Raw genomic sequence first — 22,091 nt, forward strand, 5'->3', positions numbered from 1 at the left:
AGGTTTCCGGTTTGATATTCAAGGGGGTGTGCTAAGGCAGAGAAAAGAAAATGACAATTACCTTCCCTCCCCCTCCACCTAACAGAAACAAAGGTTTGGAACAGCCAGGTTCGTGCCATTTTTTAAAGCTCTTCCAATAACTTGTTCTAAATTCTTGCTCTCTCCACTCTTAGTTATTCTACTTACAGGCCCAAGACTAACAGACTCCTTTTCCACCTGCCTGCCAGGAACCAAAGACAGCCTCACAGCAAGTATGTACTATGGACTGCCCATTAATCACATGGTATTTCCTCTAGAATGTATGAGAAGGGACCTACCAAATGGGTCTGATCTCTCCTTAGGGTCTCTAACATGCTGCTGTCTGTCCATCTATGGTATTAATACCACATTCAACAAATAACATTCCTCCATGATCTCTGCTTCCTACCTTCAGTTTCTGTCCTGACTTCCCTTTGTGATAGACTGTAACCTGTAAGTCAAATAAACCCTTTCCTCCCCAGGTTGCTTCTGGTCACGGTCTTGATCACAACAGAAAGCAAGCTAAGACAGAGCTGTGTCTGCAAAGGCTGATTGACTGATAAGAACTTCAGCAATACGGAGGTGAAATGCTGCAGGTGGAGAGACAGATTCAAATTTATCTTGGGCTATTGTTTTTTTTTATGGTTTATTTTTTTATATTTAAAATTTTCCATCTCCTCCCCTCCTCCTCCCCCTTCCCTCCCCTTCTCCCCCCCCTTTCCTCCCCTCCCCTCTACCCATACCTCCCCTCCCTCCCTCTCCAGGCCAAGGAGCCATCGGGGTTCCCTACTCTATGTTAAGACCAAGGTCCTCCCAACTCCCCCCAGGTCCAGGAAGGTGATCAACCAAGCTGAGAAGGCTCCCACAGAGCCCGTCCATGCAGATTAACTTACAAAATAGCTACTCCTTGTGCCCCTTTGTGTCAGACCTAACATGCTGTCACTAACAAATAAAGTTAAACCTAATATCTGGAGAAAATAAACCTTTAGAATGTATTAATTTAATAAAACCCTAGGACTACCAACCAAAGGGCCAAGAATGCTCTCAGATAGCATCTATGCCTACAACTGAGACTCTCCTCTTTGTTATAAATACTCACCTAATGTTTCAACTAATGTATCTGAAAAGTGCTTTGACTTAAGACTTTCTTTGTTTTGTTACTATGAAAACTTGATGAATCTGCTTCCATGTCAGAACATGGAATTTGGGGCAACCTAAGTCTGTGTTTCCAGAGTGAATAATCTCTCTTCTCCCCTTGAAACAAGAGCTGTGCTTTTGTCTCAACAAATCCCAAATCCAAAATCTTTCCCAGGGATTTGTGCCCATACGTTTTGTCAGCTTTACAGAGACATGAGAAGAGGAAACCTCAACTGAGGGATCATTGCCATTAGAATGGCCTGTGAATGTGCCTGTGGGCACTGGTGGGATATTATTTTAAGGTGTGTTATTTTTGTTTATGTTGCATTTGCTTAACTCTGTGAAGCTGTGTTACTGTGCTTGTCTAAAACACCTGATGGTCTAATGAAGAGGTGAACAGCCAATAGTGAGGCAGGAGAGAGGAATAGGCGGGGCTGGCAAAGAGAGATGGTAAGTATGAGGAAAGTTCTAAAAAAAGAGGATCTGGGATTGAGAGGAAGGAGGAGGAGGACTTCAGGGGCCAGCCACCCAGCCACCCAGCCACCCAGCCAGACACAGGATAAGAAGAAAAGAAAAGGTATACAGAAATAGAGAAAGATAAAAGCCCTAAGGCCAAAGATAGATGGGATAATTTAAGAAAAGCTGGCAAGAAACAAGACAAACTAAGACCAAGCATTCACAACTAAGAATAAGCCTCCATGTGTGATTTGGGAGCTAGGTGGTGGACCCCCCAAAAGCCTAAAGGGTAAAAACAACCAACAACAGGGCATTTTCTTGATCAATGGTTGATAGGGTAAAGTTTGTGTGTAAGAATAGATTATCAAACTTGCAGGGGGTATTCTGTGGGGTGGCCAAGGAGACTTCCTTATAGACAGAAGACTGGGATCTAGATGGGAGTAGTGAAAAGATGAGCGATGTACTTGTCAAAGTCAGAAAAAGAGGAAAGACAAAAAAGAAACAATTCTATCAGGTTAGAATGAAATTAGAGGTATTACTGTGGAAAATGGCTTTCCACAATATTTATTTATATGCACATGCATATTCAGACATACATATCTATTTGTAATAATCTTAATATTCTGTAATTAATCATCTGGCACCTTGAAAGCAAATGCCAAAATTAGAGCCAAGGTTATTCCCATTCATACTGTCCTTGTTTGAAGGGCAAAGCACAAATCAGAGTGCTTTAATTTTCACAAATTAGAATGCCTTCATACACACGGACCTAACCTCTTCCCACCACTATAGGACATGATTTCCACTCGTGTCTGTCTCTGGCTCCTTGCCTTATGGCCAACCTAGTGGTTTTCCATTTGGTTTTGCACAGCATGCTGTGCATCCTGCTTTTGGAAAACTACAGAATAATAAAGTTTTAGTGGTGCTGACCTGGGCAGTAGTTACTCAGTTACCCCTATTAATTAGATCCCAGGGATTTAATAAAACAATTTCATAGCCAGGTGTGGTGACTCAGGCAAGGAGGACTGCTACAAGTTCTAAGTCAACCTAGGCTACAGAGTAATTGAGCCCCGTCTCAACAACAAAAACAAATTGTAGTTCAGGGCTCAGGATGTAAGGGAAATCACATCCTGAGTGCAAGAAGCACACACAGAGCTCAGATTTGATGCCTAACTATATTCTCTAAAAAGAACCAAAGTTCCTTGAAAAAAAAATGGTTGAGTCAGGACAAGATTATGCCAAAAAAAAAAAATAATAATAATAATAATGAGCACACGACAGAGAGAACACAAGCTTGGAAGGGTTAACACTGGCTAAATCTAGGACAACTTGGTCACCAAAGAAAGTTCAAAAGGGAATAAAATAAGACAGAAAACCATGTTGGTAATTTTACAAATAAAAAGACAAAGTGAAAGCTTCTTGTAGGAAATGCCAGATGAATGAATGATGAATTTGTTTTTTAGTTTGCCATCTGGCTACCACCACAGTAATAATAGATTCAGTCACAAATCTTCAATGGGTACTAAAATTTGTTGGTCAGAATTTGAAACAGTCAATTTACATAGCCTCAAAGTGTCACTCCCACAAAATGGTATTATTTACTTATCAATAAGCACAAAAATACTTTTCAGCTAACTTTCCAAAAGTTTACAAGACAACATCTTGACTATGATAAAACTGAACACAACCTGTAATGGTACAAATGAACATGTGCTCCTGGTATAATGCCGTGACAAGCCCACAACATCTGTGGTATTCTGCCAAAAAATGTAGAGAGGGGACAGAGATGGCTTGGGGCTCAAGAGCAAGCACTACTCTTGCAGAGGACCTGAATTTGATTCTTGTAACTGCCTGTAACTCCAGTTCCAGGAAACCCAACAACTTCTCTGGATTCCATGGGTACCTGCGTGCACACGCGCGCACGCGCGCGCACACACACACACACACACACACACACGCATAAACCCACATGCACATACCCACGACCAAAAATAAAATAAATCCTCAAATCTACTCGGGAGAAATCGTACTCAGATTTAAGAAAATCCTACAAAATAATTAGACTACTTTAAAAAAAAGTCAAATCAGCTGGGCGGTGGTGGCGCACCCCTTCAATCCCAGTGCTCGGGAGGCAGAGGCAGGTGGATCTCTGTGAGTCTGAGGTCAGTCTGGTCTACAGAATGAGTTCCAGGACAGCTAGGACTGTTTCACTCAGGAGCTAGGAAGACAGCTTAGTGGTTGTGAGTATTTGCTGCTCTTCCAGCACCTGCATGGTGGCTCACAGCTGTCCATAACCCCAGTCCCAGGTCTGACACACTCCTCTGAGGGAGTCCTATCAGGCACACATGCAGGCAGAATATTCATACACAGGAAATAAAAACAAATCTTTAAAAAATGTCAAATTACTAAAAAGAAGAACAAGGAGCTATTTTCTGAAAAAGAGACCAAAGAAACATGACAATTAGGGGCTTAACAGTGAATGGTCCCTAAACCAGAAGTAAAAGAGGTGGAGATGTAAGTTTTCTAGTTTTTGTTTTTGCTGGAAAGGCTGTAACCAAGAGATCAATGCGATTTGAGAGTGACTTATCAATTTGATGGACTGAGAGGCACCTGAGGGTCAGTAAAGCACAATTCTAGGTGTGGCTGTAAGAGCATTTCCAAGACCACTGCCATGGTAGCAACCAAGGGAAAAAGACTCACCGCAGAGGTGCACGGGTCCATCTGGCAGGCTAGGGCTCCTGCTGGAACACAGGAAAGACAGACCACTGGGGCAGATACACTGTCCCTGTCTCTGACTCTGTCACTCCACTCATTGCTTCCTGGCTGCCATGAAGTTATACTTCACCAAAGGTCCACAGCAATGGAGCCAAATGAGCAGGGGCTGAAAACCCAAAACAGCCTTCCTAAGTTACTATCTGAAAAATATTAGAACAAACAACTTTAAAATCAAAATCATTTTCAGTAGCAAATTAATGTCTACCAATTTTCTTTAAATACTACTTCAAAACTTTTCTACAATTATTGTTTTCAAGAGTTGTCCTGTTGGACTGACCAGGACATTACATGCTTATTATTATTAGGTCATGCTGTTTCCTTCAGAAGGAGTATTGGTTCAAGCTAAGCACTGGGAAGGTGGAGGCAGCAAAAATCATACTAGGCCAGCCTGGGCTACTAAGAGAGCTGAAAAAAGGGAAGAGTACTGTTTACTCTATCTCATGGTACCCAGGGTGGGGTGGGGTCAGTAAACCACTCACTCATGCTTACTAGTTATTATGGTAGAGATGAAAGAAAGGGGGGGACCCTATAAAGCAAGACCCACACCTCTGTTCTCAAGAGAGCAATTCAGTATATGAAAGAAAGAAAATAACAAAAAGGCCAGGTTAGGGGTCTGGAGAGATGGCTTTGTGGGCAAGAGTGGTTACTGCTCTTGCAGAGGACCTGGGTTTGATTTCCAGTACCTACATGGTGGTTCACAACCTATCTGTAACTATAGTTCCAGAGGATCTGGCACCCTCTTTTGACTTCCATGGGCTCCAGGCATACACACAGTGCACAGACATACATGTAGGTCAAACATATAAAATAAATATAAAATAAAATAAATATAAAAAGAAACAGAAAGAAAAGTGAAGTTAGGTGGCATATGTCCGAAATCCCAGCTCTCAGGCCAAGATAGGGAAGTTCAAGTCTGAAGCCAGCCTACTAATACAGCAAGATCCTAGCTCAAAAATTAAAAAAATATTAAAAGTCAAAAGTCAAAGTTTTCAAGTACTGTAGGGCAGCATTTGAGATTTGAATATTGTCTGACAACACAAGATTCCTTCAAACACTTTTGTTTCTTCTGGTAGAGACTAAATACTGAACATGCAAGTACTCTACAACTGAAGAGCACCTCTGGCTATCTCTGGCTATAACTTGGTCAGGTTAGCCTTGCAGTTACTGCATAGCCAGGTAAGCCTTGGATTAACTATCCTGCCTCAGACTCCTGAGCTAGGATTGTAGGGATAGGCCACCAGGCCTGGCCACAAACTTCAAATCCTGAGGAGCATATTCAAACAGAATTAATGGATGGCTTGTGTTTGTTTAAGAGAAGGTCTGCCTTTCTAGCCCATGGGAGCCCACGGGACTCTTCTTGCCTTAGCCTTCCAAGAGCTAGAATTTCAGGTGTGGTGCACAGGCTTTGGATGACTTCTTTTTAAACATTACTTTTCATACAGAAAGTTTTAGTCCTTTTTTTTTTTTTTTTTTTTTTTTGATTTTTCGAGACAGGGTTTCTTTGTGGTTTTTTTGGAGCCTGTCCTGGAACTAGCTCTTGTAGACCAGGCTGGTCTCGAACTCACAGAGATCCGCCTGCCTCTGCCTCCCAAGTGCTAGGATTAAAGGCGTGCGCCACCACCGCCTGGCAAGTTTTAGTCCTTTTAAGTGAAGCCACCAAGGCTCAGCGAACAGTAAGTGAATTCAGTTCTGCAGCCATCAAACTCAATGCACAAGTAATGTAAATCCATGCCTCAGTAAAATCATGTGTCAGGAAGTTGTAGACCATAAAATTCCTTCTAAAGCCAGTATTTAATCTACATGTTGTGTGGATTATCATACAAGTATATGGACTACCACACAATTTGATAAAGTAACCTAACAGAAAAAAAAAATCACATCAGACTACAGAGGTAGTTTAGCAGTTAAATGCAGGTTGATCTCCCTGAGTTCTCTGGTTCCTGGCACCCACATAGCAGCTCACGATCCTCTGTTAACTACAGTTCCAGGGGATCCAATGCCCTGCTCACCTCCTTGGGGACCAGGCACACATGTGGTGCACATACATCCATGCAAGAAAAATGCTCATAAACATAAATCTTAAAAAGAGAAAGAAGCACAGAACCAAAACTGAGATCAGACTTGAAGCAGTGAAGGAATACTGTCAGAAGCTGAGTTTAGTAGCTCATGCCTATAACTCCAGCACTTGGGAGGTAGAGGGAAGAGGACAGAGTTTGAAGCTAGTCTGGACTACACAGCAAGACCATCTATTTTTATAAAATAAATTATGACACAACTCTAATATTGCTTCCTTCTTCACATACCTATGTGTATTGTATGTCTCTTATAAGAGTACTTACGCCCACCAGAATACCTCAAAATAATTTCATCTTCACAAATCTTAATCTGCCAGGAGGACCCTTTTTTTCAAATAAATTTCTTTACAGGGAATACCATTCTGTACACTTGTAGGAGGTCTAGTACTGCAGAACAAGTGTAACTCTGTAGTTGGGTAGCAACGAGCCCAAGACCCAGCCCAGACACTTACAGTTCTCCCTTTAAGCCTTGCTATCCGATTCTGTAACGTGCTGAAAGGGCCATGTGAGATGATGTGCTATACAGACAGTGAAGAAAATGCTTCTGCTCTGGGGTGAATTCACCCTTCATTGAAACTTTATAGAACCCCGATTGTAGACAGCTGCTTACAGCATAGTCCCTGCAGCCAACAACACTGTGTGATGTGCTTACAAACGCAGGTGGGCAGAGCCCATCTTATGTGTTCTTACTACACAAATAAAAATAAAAAAATTAAAGTCACACCCAAGAAAATTTTTTTCAGGTGATGGACACATCTTTTACAATGATTATGGTGATGACTGTACCATTTAACACAGTAAATCTCATCAAATTGTTCACAATTAACAAATACATTTTAATGCGTACCATTATATCTCATGTGATGGTTTTTGCCACTTGACATAAACTGTAATCACCTGGCAAACAGGGAACTTCAATTGAGAAATTGCCTCCATCAGACTGGCCTGTGGGCATGTCTGTGGGGCATTTTCTTGATTAATGATTGATGTGGAAGAGCCCAACCACTATGGACAGTGCCATCCCTGGGCAGGTGATCTTAGGTTATACAAGAAAGCAAGCCAGTAAGCAGCATTCCTCCGTAGTCTGTGCTTCACTTCCTGCCTCCAGGATCCTGACTGAGTTCTCCCCTGGCTTCCCTCAGTGATGGACTCTATTGTGAACGTGTAAGCTAAATAAAGCCTTTCCTTTCCAAGATTCTTCAGGCCAGAATGTTTTATCACAGCAACAGAAACCAACTAGAACACCTCAATAAAACTGATTAAAATTTTTTTTTTAAAAAAAAAAAGCCAAGGGGGGAGGAGGAGGGAAGGAGATGGAAATTTTTAAATATAACAAAAATAAACCATGAGAAAAAAAATGACAAAAAAAAAAAAAAGCCAAGTTGAATTAAAAAAAAAAAGCTTGCTCTGTGAATGAGTTTAGACTTTAAGCCATGACGTACTATGATTAGATCATGAAACCAAAAAGAGCTCTCCAGGGAGCATGTGATCAAGAACGTGGAACAAGGAAGGAATAATGATTAGAGAATGTGTATGTCATATCTACCTGCAGACTGATGTGAGGAATATAGATGGGGTCACAAGAAATGGACCCACGCTGGCAAATTTGAGAGACAAAACATATTACCAATGATATGAGTAACAACATCTAACATTCCGGGGTAGCTGCTGGGCTGTTCCACTCATCAAGACAAAGATTAGAAAATAGGTCCGTCCTGAGTCTGATGCAGGTGTCTGGGAAACACCTCAACCGGGAAAACAAACAAGCTATTGTTTATCAACCAAATCTGATCTAAGGACAGTATTTGCCCCTAATTTACAAGAAACACGAAACCATAGACATACTCATGTCCTTCCAAGAATGTGTTTGGTAAAACATGAGGCTGAGGATGGACTTAAGTAAGTCCAAGAGTGGTCAAGGAAACGGCCTGAGGAAAGTGAGGAGAGACCAGAGATAAAAACAGGACAGTGTGCCTGTGCCATGTAGTGGAAACCTGTTCCAGACGTAAACTCTATAGTTTGCTAATTTACCAAATTCTTTCCCCCTTTTTCCCCTACCTGACCCTTCCTACAATTTTCCTCTGTTAAAACCAGGAAAGAAAAAAAAAGCAATTTCTGTGATCATTCAAGCATACAGCACAACCACTAGCCACATTCAAGACACCCTTGGAGTCACATGTCCCTATAAACAGAGCACCCAGTCTCTCCTCCCAGTCTCAGACCTCTAGCCACTGTATTACTGTAGTCATGGCCCTGTCTTTTCCATCCAATAACCTTGATTCTTCAAGATGGTAAACTGTCCTCCAAAGCTGAGTGACATTACAACCCTGGAAGACAAGCTGCAAGTAAGAAAACAAAGTATTTCAAATCTACGGTACTAACACTTTTAGGTTTAGGATGTGTTTTTAAGGGTTGGTGGTTCAGGTCTAGTCAACAAAAAGACCTGGTCTTACCGAACCCGCTCTGCTGCTTTTGCAAGTTTAACTCCTTACAGTCAAATTGCTCAACTCTTTCGGAGACTGAAGGTGGTTCACTCTGACAGTACTGGCTGTGCCTGCAGGACCTGAATGTATAGATAAACAAATGCACTTGAAACCATGTGGGAAGCTCAATTCAATGACCAAGGGGGTTGGAAGAATTTCATCTGTGAAACTTTAACATTTATTAAGTTTCCCCATTTCTATAAAGCTACTGTTCATAACTACAATTCAATAAGACTAAAGAACACTCGGACGTTACTGCCACTTTACTAAGTTCCTTTACAGCCCTCCTATACACAAAGTCCCTCCCAATCCACACACAGAACTGTCTGCTCTCACCACTGTCTGCTCCACGACAACTTCTTCAAAGCAGAACTTCTGAAAACTAAGTATGAATGATAGTAAGCACCCTATAGGATGGCAGGTCCACCTGTCTCTGCCTCCCTAGTGCCAGGTTTACAAGTATGTGGCACCATGCCTAGCTTTTCCACCTGGATTCAAGAGGACTAAACTGAGGTCCTGATGCTTGCCCAGCAAGCACTTTACTGACTGAGCTTTCTCCCTAAACTCCTAAGGATGCTTTTGTAAAAAGGAAGTTGGAGGTTGGGAGAAAGAGGAATTATCTTTTACTATAATTCTCTACATATTTTTAACATATACAAGCAATAATTAAACATGTATATAATTTTAAAATGTAAAAAAATTAGTAAAAATACCAAAACCACATTATTTTGTTTGAAATGCCCTACATTCTAGTTACTCATGGTGACAACTACTGCCAGCAACACTACAGCCCGGTGTGCTCACTGCAGAAACAAATGTATCCTCTTAAACCAGAAGCAAGGACTTGAGCCACAGACAACCTCCCTGGGCTGCTGCTGCTTCTCAACTATGAGGATTTCAGACTTAAGGGCTCAGAAAACTCTCTCTAGCTAACACTAGGCTTGGGAAAGAGAAGCTCTATCTGGGAGCCACTGTGAATTCAGGTCTTGCTACAAAACGAGAAGGCTCAGCCAAGAGGAGCGAACACTGGAGGGCAGCCACAGTACAGGTAAAGGCACCAAGTTACTGACAGGCCTCACTCCTTACAACGTGGGAGAAGCATGCAAATCATCGGAGACAGAAAGAGAACAAAGGGAAACAGAAGCATCCAGGTAAAAAGATGCAGCCCTCAAACATCAGAAGTTCTGGGACTGTCCCCATCACTCCAGTAACAGTATCAGTTAATCAGTTAATGTTTGGAAACCACACCCACAATTCCTAACAGCTGGATTCAATTTCTTCCTCTACACAGAAGCCCCACTCACCAATAATCCTCTCTTCCAAAATCTGGAACTATTCTTCTTCCCCCCCCCCCCCCCAAGGGTTTCTCTGTGCAGCCCTGGCTGTCCTGGAACTCACTCTGTAAACCAGGCTGGCCTTGAACTCACAGGGATCCACCTGCCTCTGCCTCCTGAAGTGCTAGGATTAAAGGCGTATGCCACCGCCTGGTCCCCAAATATGGAACCATTAATACTTTTCCTGCTTACTCATGTTGGTCCATATGTCCCAGATGCATCACCACACCTTCACACTAAACCAGATCCAAATGCAGTTGCCAGTTTCAGGGGGTCTGATGCCCTGGCAATCTGACACCCTCTTTTGGCCTTTGCAGGCACCAAGCATGCAACTGGTGCACAGACATACATACACTCAAGCAAAACATTCATTCACATAAAATAAAAAATTTTAAAATGTTTTCATATGAGCCTTCAAGTTGTAAAGTGTTTGCCATGCAAGCCTGACGGCCTGAATTCAATCCCAAAACCCATGTAAAGGAAGGAGAACGTCTACTCCACAAAGCAGTTTGATATGTGTGCTGTGCTGTGGCGTGTGTACCTCTCATCACATGCATCATACAAACACACTCACAATAATTAACAAAAATAAAATTAAAAATTTTTATGTGATCCCTGAAACTAAATATTTTTCATTATGGTTGAAATCTACCTTCCCTTTTCCTCTCCCTTCCTTGCTGGTATTAAACCCAAGATTTTGTGCAGGCCAGACAAGCACTCTATTACTAAACTATTTTGCCATCCTTTTAAAGCTTTCAGTCTAGTATTCCTTAACAAAGCAGTGCAGAAGTCTGATTTTTAAGTCAACACTTGGTTATAATGGACAACAAAAAACATGGTTCCAAAAGGAAGGAGCTCTGTGATGTGATATTGTCCCACCATTCAATGACATAAACATTCTGCTTTAATTCTGGATATAGGGTTGAGGAAATGGCACAATGAGTAAAGGGTTTGCCACACAACACGTAAGTATAATGACCTGAGTTTAGATTCCCAGTGCCCATGTAAAAGCTGGGCACAGTGGCACATGTCTGTAATTGAAGCATTGAGGAGACAGAGAGAGACAGGTGGATCCTTGGAGCTCGCTGGCTGGCATTTTTCAACTCCAGGTTCAGTAAGAAACCATTAAAAACGGTATACAGGGCAAAAGATACCCAATGTTCACTTCTGAAGACCCACATGCACACAGTAACACAAATACCCCCTCCCCTGCAACACACACATCTGGGCATGATGATCCATTCATGCAATCCCAGCACTCAGAAGGCTTAAACATCAAGACCAGCCTGGGCTACACACCTAAGTCCCATCTCCTATCTTCCCCTGCCCTAAAAATTAAAAAATAAAAAAACCCACAGAACCACAAAAATAAGTAAATGAACTGGTCTAGCAAAGGTCCATCTTCTCTGATTCAATTACCCTTAACGACTAATTAGAAGATGTCACTTTTTAACAAAAGGCTTTGAAATCTATTACAACTCATTTGTCTCTTGCCTACCAGAGCCTGCCAGGAAAGCATGAGGCCCTCAGTTTGATTGCCAGAGACAGTTAAAAACAGTAGGCATGGTGGTATACACTTAACGATTCCAGTGACGGGAGGTGGAGAAGGAAAATCTCTGGGGCTCACTGGCCAGAAAGCCTGGACTACACAATGAGGTCAAGCTGATAAATGACTGTCTTAAAAAATATTGAAAAAAAACAACAACAAAATCCAAGGTGTGTGTATGTGTGTGTTGGGGGTGTAAAGAGATGGCTTAGCGATTAAAACTACATATTAGTCTTGCAGAGGATCCAAGCTCAGTTTGCAGTACCTGTGTCGGGTAGCTCACAACCACCTATAGCTGTAGTTCCAGGGGGAGCCAATGCTCTGTTCTGGCCTCCTTGGCCATCCGCACTCAACATGCACATACCCACACACACCTGGGCCCTCCCCACACATATCTGGGTATGGTGGTCCATACATGCAATCCGCCAAACAAAGTCTTTTAAGAATAACAAGGTGAGGAGTGGTGAGACAGTTCATTTGGGAAAAGTGCTTGTGGCCAAGCCTGACAATTTGAGCTGGATCTTCAGGACCCATGCGGTGGAAGGAGAGAAGCAACTCCCACAAACTGTGCTCCCACCTCCACCCACATGCCACAGCATATGAGTGTACACACACAGAATAAATGCAAAATGAAAAAAAATGTAAATGTCTCCAGTACGCAAGGAACAACGCGTGAACTGATCACCAGCCTCCACGTACGTATGCACATGTTCATGCACCTACAAGAACAAACACACAAACCCTATGCCTTACCTAGTTTTAACAATTACCAATATATGGCAATTCTTATCTATAATCCTCCAGATGCACTGAAAACTATTTTAATTATAGGGGAGTTACAGATAAAGCTTTCTCATTTCCCGAACAAGAGGGCTGAGGAAAATCATGCAACGGAAACAGCACACACTGGTCATGTATTTTGCTAAGAGTCAATAAAGCACTGCTCAAGATTGAGTCTGAAGTCTGAGGTAGAAGGTTAAGTGAGACTTGCAAATTCTCCTAAAACACTTCTGCATTTTTTTAAAAAATTGTTTTTATTGAGCTATATATTTTTCTCTGCTCCCCTTCCTTCCTCTCCCCTCCCCTTTTACCCTCTCCCATGGTCCCCATGCTCCCAATTTACTCAGGAGATCTTGTCTTTCTCTACTTCCCATGTAGATTAGACCCATGTATGTCTCTCCTAGAGTCCTCATTGTTGTTTAGGTTCTCTGGGGTTGTGAATTGTTACACTGAATATTTTAAGGCGACTTCCAGACATATTAATTCATCCCTAAGTACTTCTCTAAGTAATCTCTAAGACAGAGATAGTGTATCTTCTAAAATACAGCAATACTATTTTGTAAAAAATCAAATGCTTTAAAAGTCATCTAATATTTGCAGGTCACTCAAGTTATTTCCAATGGCCTCGAAATACCTCTTTAAAATGGTGTAGATATAAATAAGGTTTGCACATTACATTTGCTGGAGCCTAAGCTTTTAAACATGTAGCCGCTCCTCTCCTTTTCTCTGGGCATACGCCTGAAGTCATTAGGCTCACTCTGCTCTATAGTGTCTCTCACATCATAATAACATTCTATAAACTGTTTAACTGTTTTATCCAGAAACTTAGTTTTTAATTTGTGGAGGAGGAAACAAGAATATTCATGAATGATGTCATGCTCTTCTTATCCTGCCACACACAGGAGTAAAGTTTAGTTATGCCAATTTTGTAGGTGGTATGGTTTATCATAAGATTGTCAGTTTGACCCATAATTCTAAAGTTCCTTAAATGACCTTGGCTGTTATTAATGATCAATTCACAGGTCTTTTATTTCATTATGTTATTACATAGAAACTTTATAAATTTAATACATTTTTTATCAGATTATAAAATCCTGTTTACAAGTTCCTCTTATGTAAAATTATGAGAATATTTTAAAAAGATGGAACAGATCACAATGGCATTCTGGGTCTGTAAAAATCAAACCACAAATCAAAACTACTTGTAACCACTAAGATGACAAGAGCTGAAAAACAAAGACAGTAAATGTTGACGAGGCTGTGGAGAAACGGACATTCTCAGGTAGCTGCTGGGACTGTCAGATGAGGCAATAGTTCTGGAAAACAGTTCTGCAGTCCCTTAGCAAATTAAACAGAGGTCACCATTTGGTTTAACAACCAGATCTATATGTCCAAAAAATTATATCCACAAAACCTTCACAAATGGGAAAAGGGATTTGCAAGTCATATCCCTAAAAAAGAGAATTATCTAGAATGTAAAAAGAACTCAATAATAAAAGAAACCATGTTTTTAAAAAACTGACAAAAAATCTGAATAGGTAGTTTTTCAAGTAACATATACTAATAGTCAATATGCACATGGAAAAATACTCAACCTTTTCTTTTCGTGTTTTTTTTTTTTTTTTTTTTTTTTTTTTTTTCCCCTGAGACAGGACTTTTCTGTGTAGTGTTGGCTGTCCTTTCTAAGAAAAAGAAAGCAGTTACTTTCAGGGCTGGAAAATAACTCAGAGGCTTGGAAATTGTACTGTTCTTTTCTTTCAGAGTTGGGTCTTAGCACCTACATCAGAGAGTTTACAACTGCCCAGAACTCCAGCTCTAGGGGACCCAACGCCATTTTCTGGTTTCTGTGGGCACCTGCATTCATGTGCAAATACATATGTGCAAATGCATAATTTGAAAAAAAATAAAAATAACTTAAAAATAGTTACTTTCTCATTCATTATCAAATAGGCACCACTGGGGCCAGAAGGTTCTACAGGTGCAGAGGATGCACCCACATCTGGCTGCTCATAATGGCAAGTAACTCTAGTTCTGAAGCAGTGGTTCTCAATCTGTGGGTCACGACCTCTTTGGGGTTTGCATATCAGATATCCTGTATACCAGATATTAACATTAAGATATCATAGCAGTAGCAAAATTAGAGTTATGAAACAGGAACGAAATAATTTTATGGTTGGGATCATCACAACACGAGGAACTGTATTGAAGGGTCACATCAGGAAGGTGAGAGCACAACATTAGTGATTGAGCACCACTGCTCTAGAGGATCTAACAGCCTCTCACTGCCGCAAAAGCCTGCATGAACACACTGTACAAATAGAGAGCAGGTGCACATACATACACAAAGAACAATAAAAACTAATAAATATTCCTTAAAAACCCACCTTACTTGAAGAGATCAGCTACAGATATTTTTCTAATATTCTTTGTTAGGCAGCAAAAAATTGGCTATTTTGTTTTTTTTAAAAAACATTTATTTATTTATTATGTATACAATATTCTGTCTGTGTGTATGTCTGCAAGCCAGAAGAGGGCACCAGATCTCATTACAGATGGTTGTGAGCCACCATGTGGTTGCTGGGAATTGAACTCAGGACCTTTGGAAGAGCAGGCAATGCTCTTAACCTCTGAGCCATCTCTCCAGCCCCTTGTTTTGGTTTTTAAATGGGGTCTCATCATACAGCCCAGGCTGGCCTCACTTAACCCTTTCATCATACCTCTGAGGTGACTGGGGATTACAGATATGTACTACCAAGCCTAGCAAAAATTGGCATAAAAATTATGGAAGTTGTGATGGTTATTATTGGTTGTCAACTTGACTAGATCTGGAATTAACTCAAACACAAGTGGTTGGGTACACCAGTGAGGGATATTTTTTCTTAATTAAATCATCTGAAGTGGGGAGAACTAATTTAATCTGAGTCACACCTTCTGCTGGCAGGCTAAAGGACATGGAAGAAGGAAGCTTTTTGCCTGCTTGCTCTCAGTGGCAAATCCATTTCTTCACTGGCATTAGAACCCACTTCCTTGGAATTCTGGCACACGCTGAAGGCAAGCTGAGACATCCAGCCTTGTGGACTGAATAACCACTGGACTCTTAGACCAGATCTTCTGTTGGTAGACAGCCATTGCTAGACTAGCTGGACCACAGCCTGTACGCCATTCTAATAAATCTCATTCACACACACACACACACAGAGAGAGAGAGAGAGAGAGAGAGAGAGAGAGAGAGAGAGAGAGAGAGAGAGAGAGGAGAGAGAGATTCATTCTCTTAAGTTCTGTTCCTCTAGAGCACTCTGACTTATCTGCAAGTCATCAACTCTACCACAAGATAAGAAGTGAATGATAGATAACCTGACTAGTTTGCCCAAGGGGGGACAAGGAATGGAGTCTCTTCTTTGTGTACATGTATGGGTAAAAGTATAAAACTACACATACATCTGTGTCGATGGAAGCTAGAGGACATCCTAAGGTGTCATTTCTTAGGAGCTATCCACCTTATTTGTGTTTATTTATTTAATTTTAAAAATACTCCCCCCCCACAAGAGCCAGAAGGCATCCGATCCCCTGGAGCTAGGGTTCCGAGAAGCGGAGAGTTGCCAGATGTAGATACTGATAACCAAAGTCTGGTTCTCTGCAAGCGCAGTGCTCACTCTTAATGGCTAGTATATTTCTTTTTCTTCAAGTTTTATTTTTAGTATTTTTAATGGTGTGTGTGGACATGAGTGCAGGTACCCTTAGAAGCCAGAGGCGGCAGAGCTCGGAGCTGGCGTTGTATATGTGGTTGTCAGCCAATTGATGTGCATACTAAAAAACGAAGAAGTCTGGTCTTCTGCAAGAGCAATCAGTGTTCTTAACCAAAGAACCATCTCTTTAGCTCCTATACATATATATTTCTTCCTGTTTTTGTTTGTTTGTTTTTCAAGATAGGGTTTCTCTGTATAAACAGCCTGGCTGTCCTGGAACTCTTTTTGTAAACCAAGCTGGCCTCAAACTCAGATCCCCCGCCTCTGCCTCCCAAGAACTGGGATTAAAGGCGTGCGCCATCACTGCCTGGCATATATTTTTAAGAAATAAAGAACAGAATTTGTCTGTGATAGCACTGTTAGAATCCCAAGAAACAGTGAAACACATGAAGATGCAAAAATAATGCAACAATGTTTACAAACCGATGCCGAGGCCCTCCAGGAATGGTACCAGACAAACACAAACACCATGTTTTACTTAGAAAGTAAGCCACCATCATCCAGTTCTGATCTTCTTGCACAAATCACGTGACTGCTTCTCAACTAGGCTGGAGTAGGAGAGGGAAACAGGCATAGGATGCAGGAAAAGCATCCCAGGTAATGCTTCTAGGTATTCTGATTTACATTTACTGAGCCACAGTTTAGGGGACAGAATAAATGGGCACTACTTCAAAGAGGTGGCAATTTGTTGGTATGCCTACAAATAAAAAACTACACAAAGGTCTTTTGATCCAATAGTTCCATTTCTTAAAATACATTGTTCAGTTAATTGTATATACAAACATATAACAAAATATCTAGAAGGATATTCATTGTATTTTTTTAAGAGAAAAACCTAGAAACAAATGTTTAACATAAAGCCTAGTTACAAATACAAGTAACAGTCCTATGTACAACAAAACAGCTTATTTTACAGCTGAATAACAAAATAACAAATGTCAACACTGGTTGTTCTTCAAGAAGACCCAAGTTCAATTCTCTGTACCCACATGGCAGTTCACAGTGGTCTATGGTTCTGGTTCCACAGGCTCCAACAACTTTTCTGACCTCCAAGGACACCTGGCACATGAGTTGTACACAGACATATGTGCAGGCAAAACAACCATATACACACATTTTAAATTAATTAAAAAAAAAGAAATGTCGATACAAAGAGTAAACAATACTTTGTGCTAATGAGGAATGACTGGCCTTTCAGAGACTGTCAGGATTCAAATTCTGACTATTTCCTCACCTGTCTACTCAGAGTAGGAGTGAGCCCTTGTAATTATTGAAAAGATGAAGGAAGATAATTCATGTAAGGCATTTATTATACAGTCTGTCACAGGCAATAGAAAACAGCAATTATTATTACTCTAATAGCACCTATGATGTAACTGTTTATATCTACCCGTCCTGCATTGGTCTATAATCTCAAAGATAAGAATATGACTTTCTCACTTTCATTTAGAACCCCAAGTACTTTGCCTGGCAAATAGGTGGCATATGAATATACTGAATCAAGGGCTTTGCTTTCCTGGTTCTGCATTCACCACATACTAAGTCAGTGGCTAACAGGTACCCAGTGACTAGTCTCCTGGATCCGACCAAGCCTTAGAGTGAACTTGTCAGGCCACTCGGGAAGAGAGAAGAAAAAAGGAACTGAGTTTTTGGCTTTTCAAGGACAGATTAGAAGTAGGACATAAAACCTACCAGTTTCTCCCAGATGCCACAGAGATGGAGAGAGAGGGAATTAAAATAAAAAAGTCCTAGCCCATACTCCAAGCAGGCCTTCAGGAAAAACACTAGTAAACATTTCCCTTGGCAAGTGGTTAAGAACTACACAGCCCCTGTCCTCAAGAAGCTTCCCAAATGAAAGAAGCTCTGAAGGAACGCCAGGAACCTGACAAGAAAAGGTGGGAGAAGAGGGAAAACCAGAAAGCAAAAACCAAGCCGGGCGGTGGTGCACGCCTTTAATCCCAGCACTCGGGAGGCAGAGGCGGGTGGATCTCTGTGAGTTTGAGGTCAGCCTGGTCTACAAGATCTAGTTCCAGGACAGGTTCCAAAGCTATAGAGAAACCCTGTCTCGAAATACCAAAGAAGTTAAAAAAAAAAAAAAAAAAAAAAAAACCCAAACCAAAAAAAAAAAAAAAAAAACCCCAAACCAAAAACCGCCACAGTATGAAGGATGAGGCAAACAGCTCTGAATGGCTAACCACGGGGCTGAAGAGAAGGAAGTGAAAGGATCCCAGGAAACCATAAAAGATTACGCTTAGGCAACATTGTCAAGAGCCTTGTAGGAAATGATAACGCATTTGGGGTTTCATTCATCTCACGGGCGGAGGAAAGTGAGGCACTTTTTAAGAGCACAAATGACAACGTCAGATCTATGTTTCTGAAAGGAGGATCTAGGCAGAAGGATGTTTATCCGGTCCCAGTCAATCCTCATCCACCATCTTTTGGCTCTCTGGCTGCCTCAGTAGTTAACAGGTAACAAGAGATGCCTTATCCGGGGACAGGAGACTGCCTTTCAACAGGGACTCCCTATCCTGGCTAAGGACTTTGGCAAGCATTACTCTAAGAAGATCTGGAGCATTTCTTTTTTTTCCTGTCTTACAAACATCATCACTGACGACAACAAAAACTCGAATCTCTCAGGATCAGCTCTGCCTCTATGGTTTTTTTATTTTTAGGAGATACAATTAGGAGTTAGTCCCTCCCCCCCCCCACCAAGTGGCAATTTTTAAGATTTACTGAAAGTAAACAGAAGAGATGTGCGTTCCCAAGTGGCTCGTTTTGAATTCTTTTTCTTTCTTAAGCATACACAACAGTGGGGATCGCGCTTGGGAGAGGGCTTGGGATTAGGACCAGGAAGGGGTTTTAAGAGGGGGTGGAAATGATCACTGCGTGAGCCACCTTTCCCCTCCCACTAAATGGATCTGAGCAAATACCGTTCTCCATGCTCAAAGTTTTTTTTTTTTTTTCTTTCAGAATGGACAGCAGCGCCCTGGCCCGGGCCCCAGAAGGACGTCCGCAAAGTTCCAGCCTGTCCGTGTCCCGCACGTTTCCGGGACCCCCTCCCCCTGTTCACCGTGCCAGGATGCACAAGCCGGAGGCGCTCCTCCGGGAACGGATCTAGGGACCGCTCCCACGCGCTGCCAGGCCATCCCACCTTCCCTAGCCCACCCGACGGCGGCAGGCGCGAACGCTTACCGAGCCCGGCGCTGGGCGGGACCGCGGGGGACGCGCACGGCAGCTCCGCCTCAGCACCGCGGCGGCGGCGGCGGCGTCTCGGCCCGCCGCTCCCCTCAGGGCCGCCGCCCGGTCCGCTGCTCGAAGCCCCGCGGCGGCGGCGGCGGCCTCGCCTCCATGGCGAGGAGAAGCAGCAGAGAGAGGACTGGGCGGGAGGCTGCGATGGCGGCGTGGTCCAGGGGTCTGTGCTAGATGCCCCCACGGGTCCCTGTCAGCGCCTCGCTCGCCGCAGCCTCACTCCCGACGCCGCCTGGGCTGTAAGGCGCTTCGTCATTGGCCGTTGAGAGACGGGCGCTGGTTCGCTGACGCTGGGCGGGCGTCTCCGCCTCCGCGGGCCCCACCCCTGCGCGCCGAGCTGCGCCGCGGAGTTCCCCAGGAGCCCAGGGGGGGGGTCTCCGGGTGAAGACATGATGCTCCCCATCATCCAGAGGCGCCTGTCTCCTGGCTGCAACGTCTTCTACCTCGCTACAGTCCTAGGCCCCTGGGCATGAGCTTTCTTCCCAGTTTACAGATGAGGAAACTGACACCAGGCACAGCCACGCCAGTATCTTCCAGCTGGGGAGCTTAGGCACTCGAAAGCCATCTCTCCATCCCTTTCCAAATGTGATCCTTTCGTCCGTGAACTCTCCCTCACCCTTGCTGCAAGATACTTAAAGGACGAAGGATGTAATTGCGAGGAGAGAGGTATTTGCTTAGTCCCTAGGACGGGTCTGGCTCTGCGAATGTCATCTTAAATAAACCAGTCCACATCATCCCCACCCGAACCCCAGGGAAATCTCTCTTGCTTTCCTGGGCCTGACTCTCTAGACTGGGCCGAAGCACGGCACGTGGTGCTCTGCCGCGGGCGGGGAAGATGCCTTTTGATATATGGCTGGTGGTGGAGGCGAAGATCGAAAGCTCTGAGATCAGGGGTGCGGACTCTGTTCTCACACGTCTGGGCGGCGGTCTCTCGCCTAGAGCTCCAAAGCCATCTGGCGGTGCTTCGGGAGGTAGCGGTTCCCAGTTGAACTCCTGGCTTGCTGCAAGACCTGGGGCGCCAAGTTAGAACTCTGGAGTGTGTACTGACCAGAGCCAGGGCCTTGGGATGTGCGTTGAAATGGGCCTTCCTTAAACTTCCTCCCCGTGGGTAGAAAACTCCTCTTTGAGTAAGACTTAAACGTTTGTGACTCGGGTTCTCTCTCAGAGGGGCCATCCCAGATACAGCCAACCCAAGACCTCTCTATCCAGTCTCCTAAATGTCAGATTCCAGCCAGTGAGGACTGCTCCTCCTACATGTCCAAGACGCCGATTTCCTGGGAAGTACAAAGTCTATCAGGGATGCAAATACACAGCAAATCGAAAAGGGACTAAATGAAAGTTCGGCTGTTGAACTAGAACTCAATGCATGAAAAAAACCAAAACCAACACGAAGCAAAAAATCTGAAAAACACTAAGTGCAGGAGGGGCTAGCTAAGAGAGCAACCCCGTGGCCTTAGAGCAAACCCTATCAGTCAAGTTTTTCCTACACTGTTTTCTATTTTTATTTGAACTTACAGCATCGTAAAAGAATTTGCCATACTAATATTTGGTAACGTAATTAAAAGGAATAGAATAAGTGGTTGTCCATGAGACCACATGAAGGACACTGCCGGATTTGACCACACTGGGAGGACTTGCGGTGAGCTGTGGAAGTCAGAGTGCTGGGTTTTCAGGTCTGACCTGTGGTGAATGACCCAAGCCTACCTGTCTCTTCCTGGAACCTTTCAGGAACATGCAGCTTGGCAAAGTAACCCTTTCTCAGAAAACTGCAAGTTTCTTTTCTCTATATGATATTCAAGCAGTGTGTTTTTTGCATAGGGGTAACAGAACTTCAGACCAAGGTTCTTAAGTGACCCACCCTGGGTAGGAAGGTTTACTGTAGACAACTACACAGAGGGTTGTTTTTTGTTTAAGAATAGAGTCTCATTCTTAGCTGCCTTCCTGGTGAAACTGGCCCAGTTCTTGTCTTACTTGACTCCTGGTCCTTTTCAGAGCCCACTACTCCGCACTCCCCCCTGCTCCCTATGGCACTGACACCTGCAGGAGAGAGCTGGAGTGGCAGGACTGGAGGATGGGATTAAGAAGCCCTGTTTCCTGACTAAAGCCACTTCCCCCTACAACCACTTTTCTGTCTAGAGAATGGAACAAGTGTTGTCCTCTCAATAATCCCGGTTGTAGACCATGCGCTGGCTGCCACAGGGAGCGAGTCAGAGGTGATGTCGGCTCTCAGGAGACCCACTCTGGGGTGTAGACGGACACCAGACAAATTCATGAGAATGTTCGCTTGACTGCTGACATGAAACTGAAGCCAGGGAATATGAGAGTGGAAATAAATGAAGACCAAGTGCTGTTCAGGCCACTGTTCACCTCCTGAGGGTCATTGGCTCAAGTTTTGTAACTAAGAGCATACAGGCTTTCTGTCCTAACACAGACTATAGCCACCATCAGACAATCTAGAAGTGTTTCTGTTCTTAGTCCCAAGAATGAATACT

The 22,091-nt window shown here is 43.1% G+C and overlaps 1 protein-coding gene across 2 annotated transcripts in view; it reads right to left on the reverse strand.

Annotated features, from left to right (window-relative positions):
- Ptpra (protein tyrosine phosphatase receptor type A) overlaps positions 1 to 19,723 on the reverse strand; it is a 101,183-nt gene extending 81,460 nt beyond the window's left edge. Inside the window, exon 1 of one of the 2 annotated variants that reach the window (XM_038330234.1) lies at positions 19,543 to 19,723. Coding sequence is in view for 1 of the 2 variants with exons in the window: in XM_038330233.1 (XP_038186161.1) it covers positions 4,312 to 4,332 (21 nt within the window). In the remaining variant the exon portion in view is untranslated. Of the gene's footprint in view, positions 1 to 4,311; positions 4,457 to 19,542 lie in introns of those variants that run through there. The other variant, XM_038330233.1, reaches the window with a different exon arrangement.
- Between the last annotated feature and the right edge of the window lie 2,368 nt (positions 19,724 to 22,091).

This window comes from Arvicola amphibius, chromosome 5 (genome assembly GCF_903992535.2).
Source record: "Arvicola amphibius chromosome 5, mArvAmp1.2, whole genome shotgun sequence".
Taxonomy (NCBI): Eukaryota; Metazoa; Chordata; class Mammalia; order Rodentia; family Cricetidae; genus Arvicola; species Arvicola amphibius.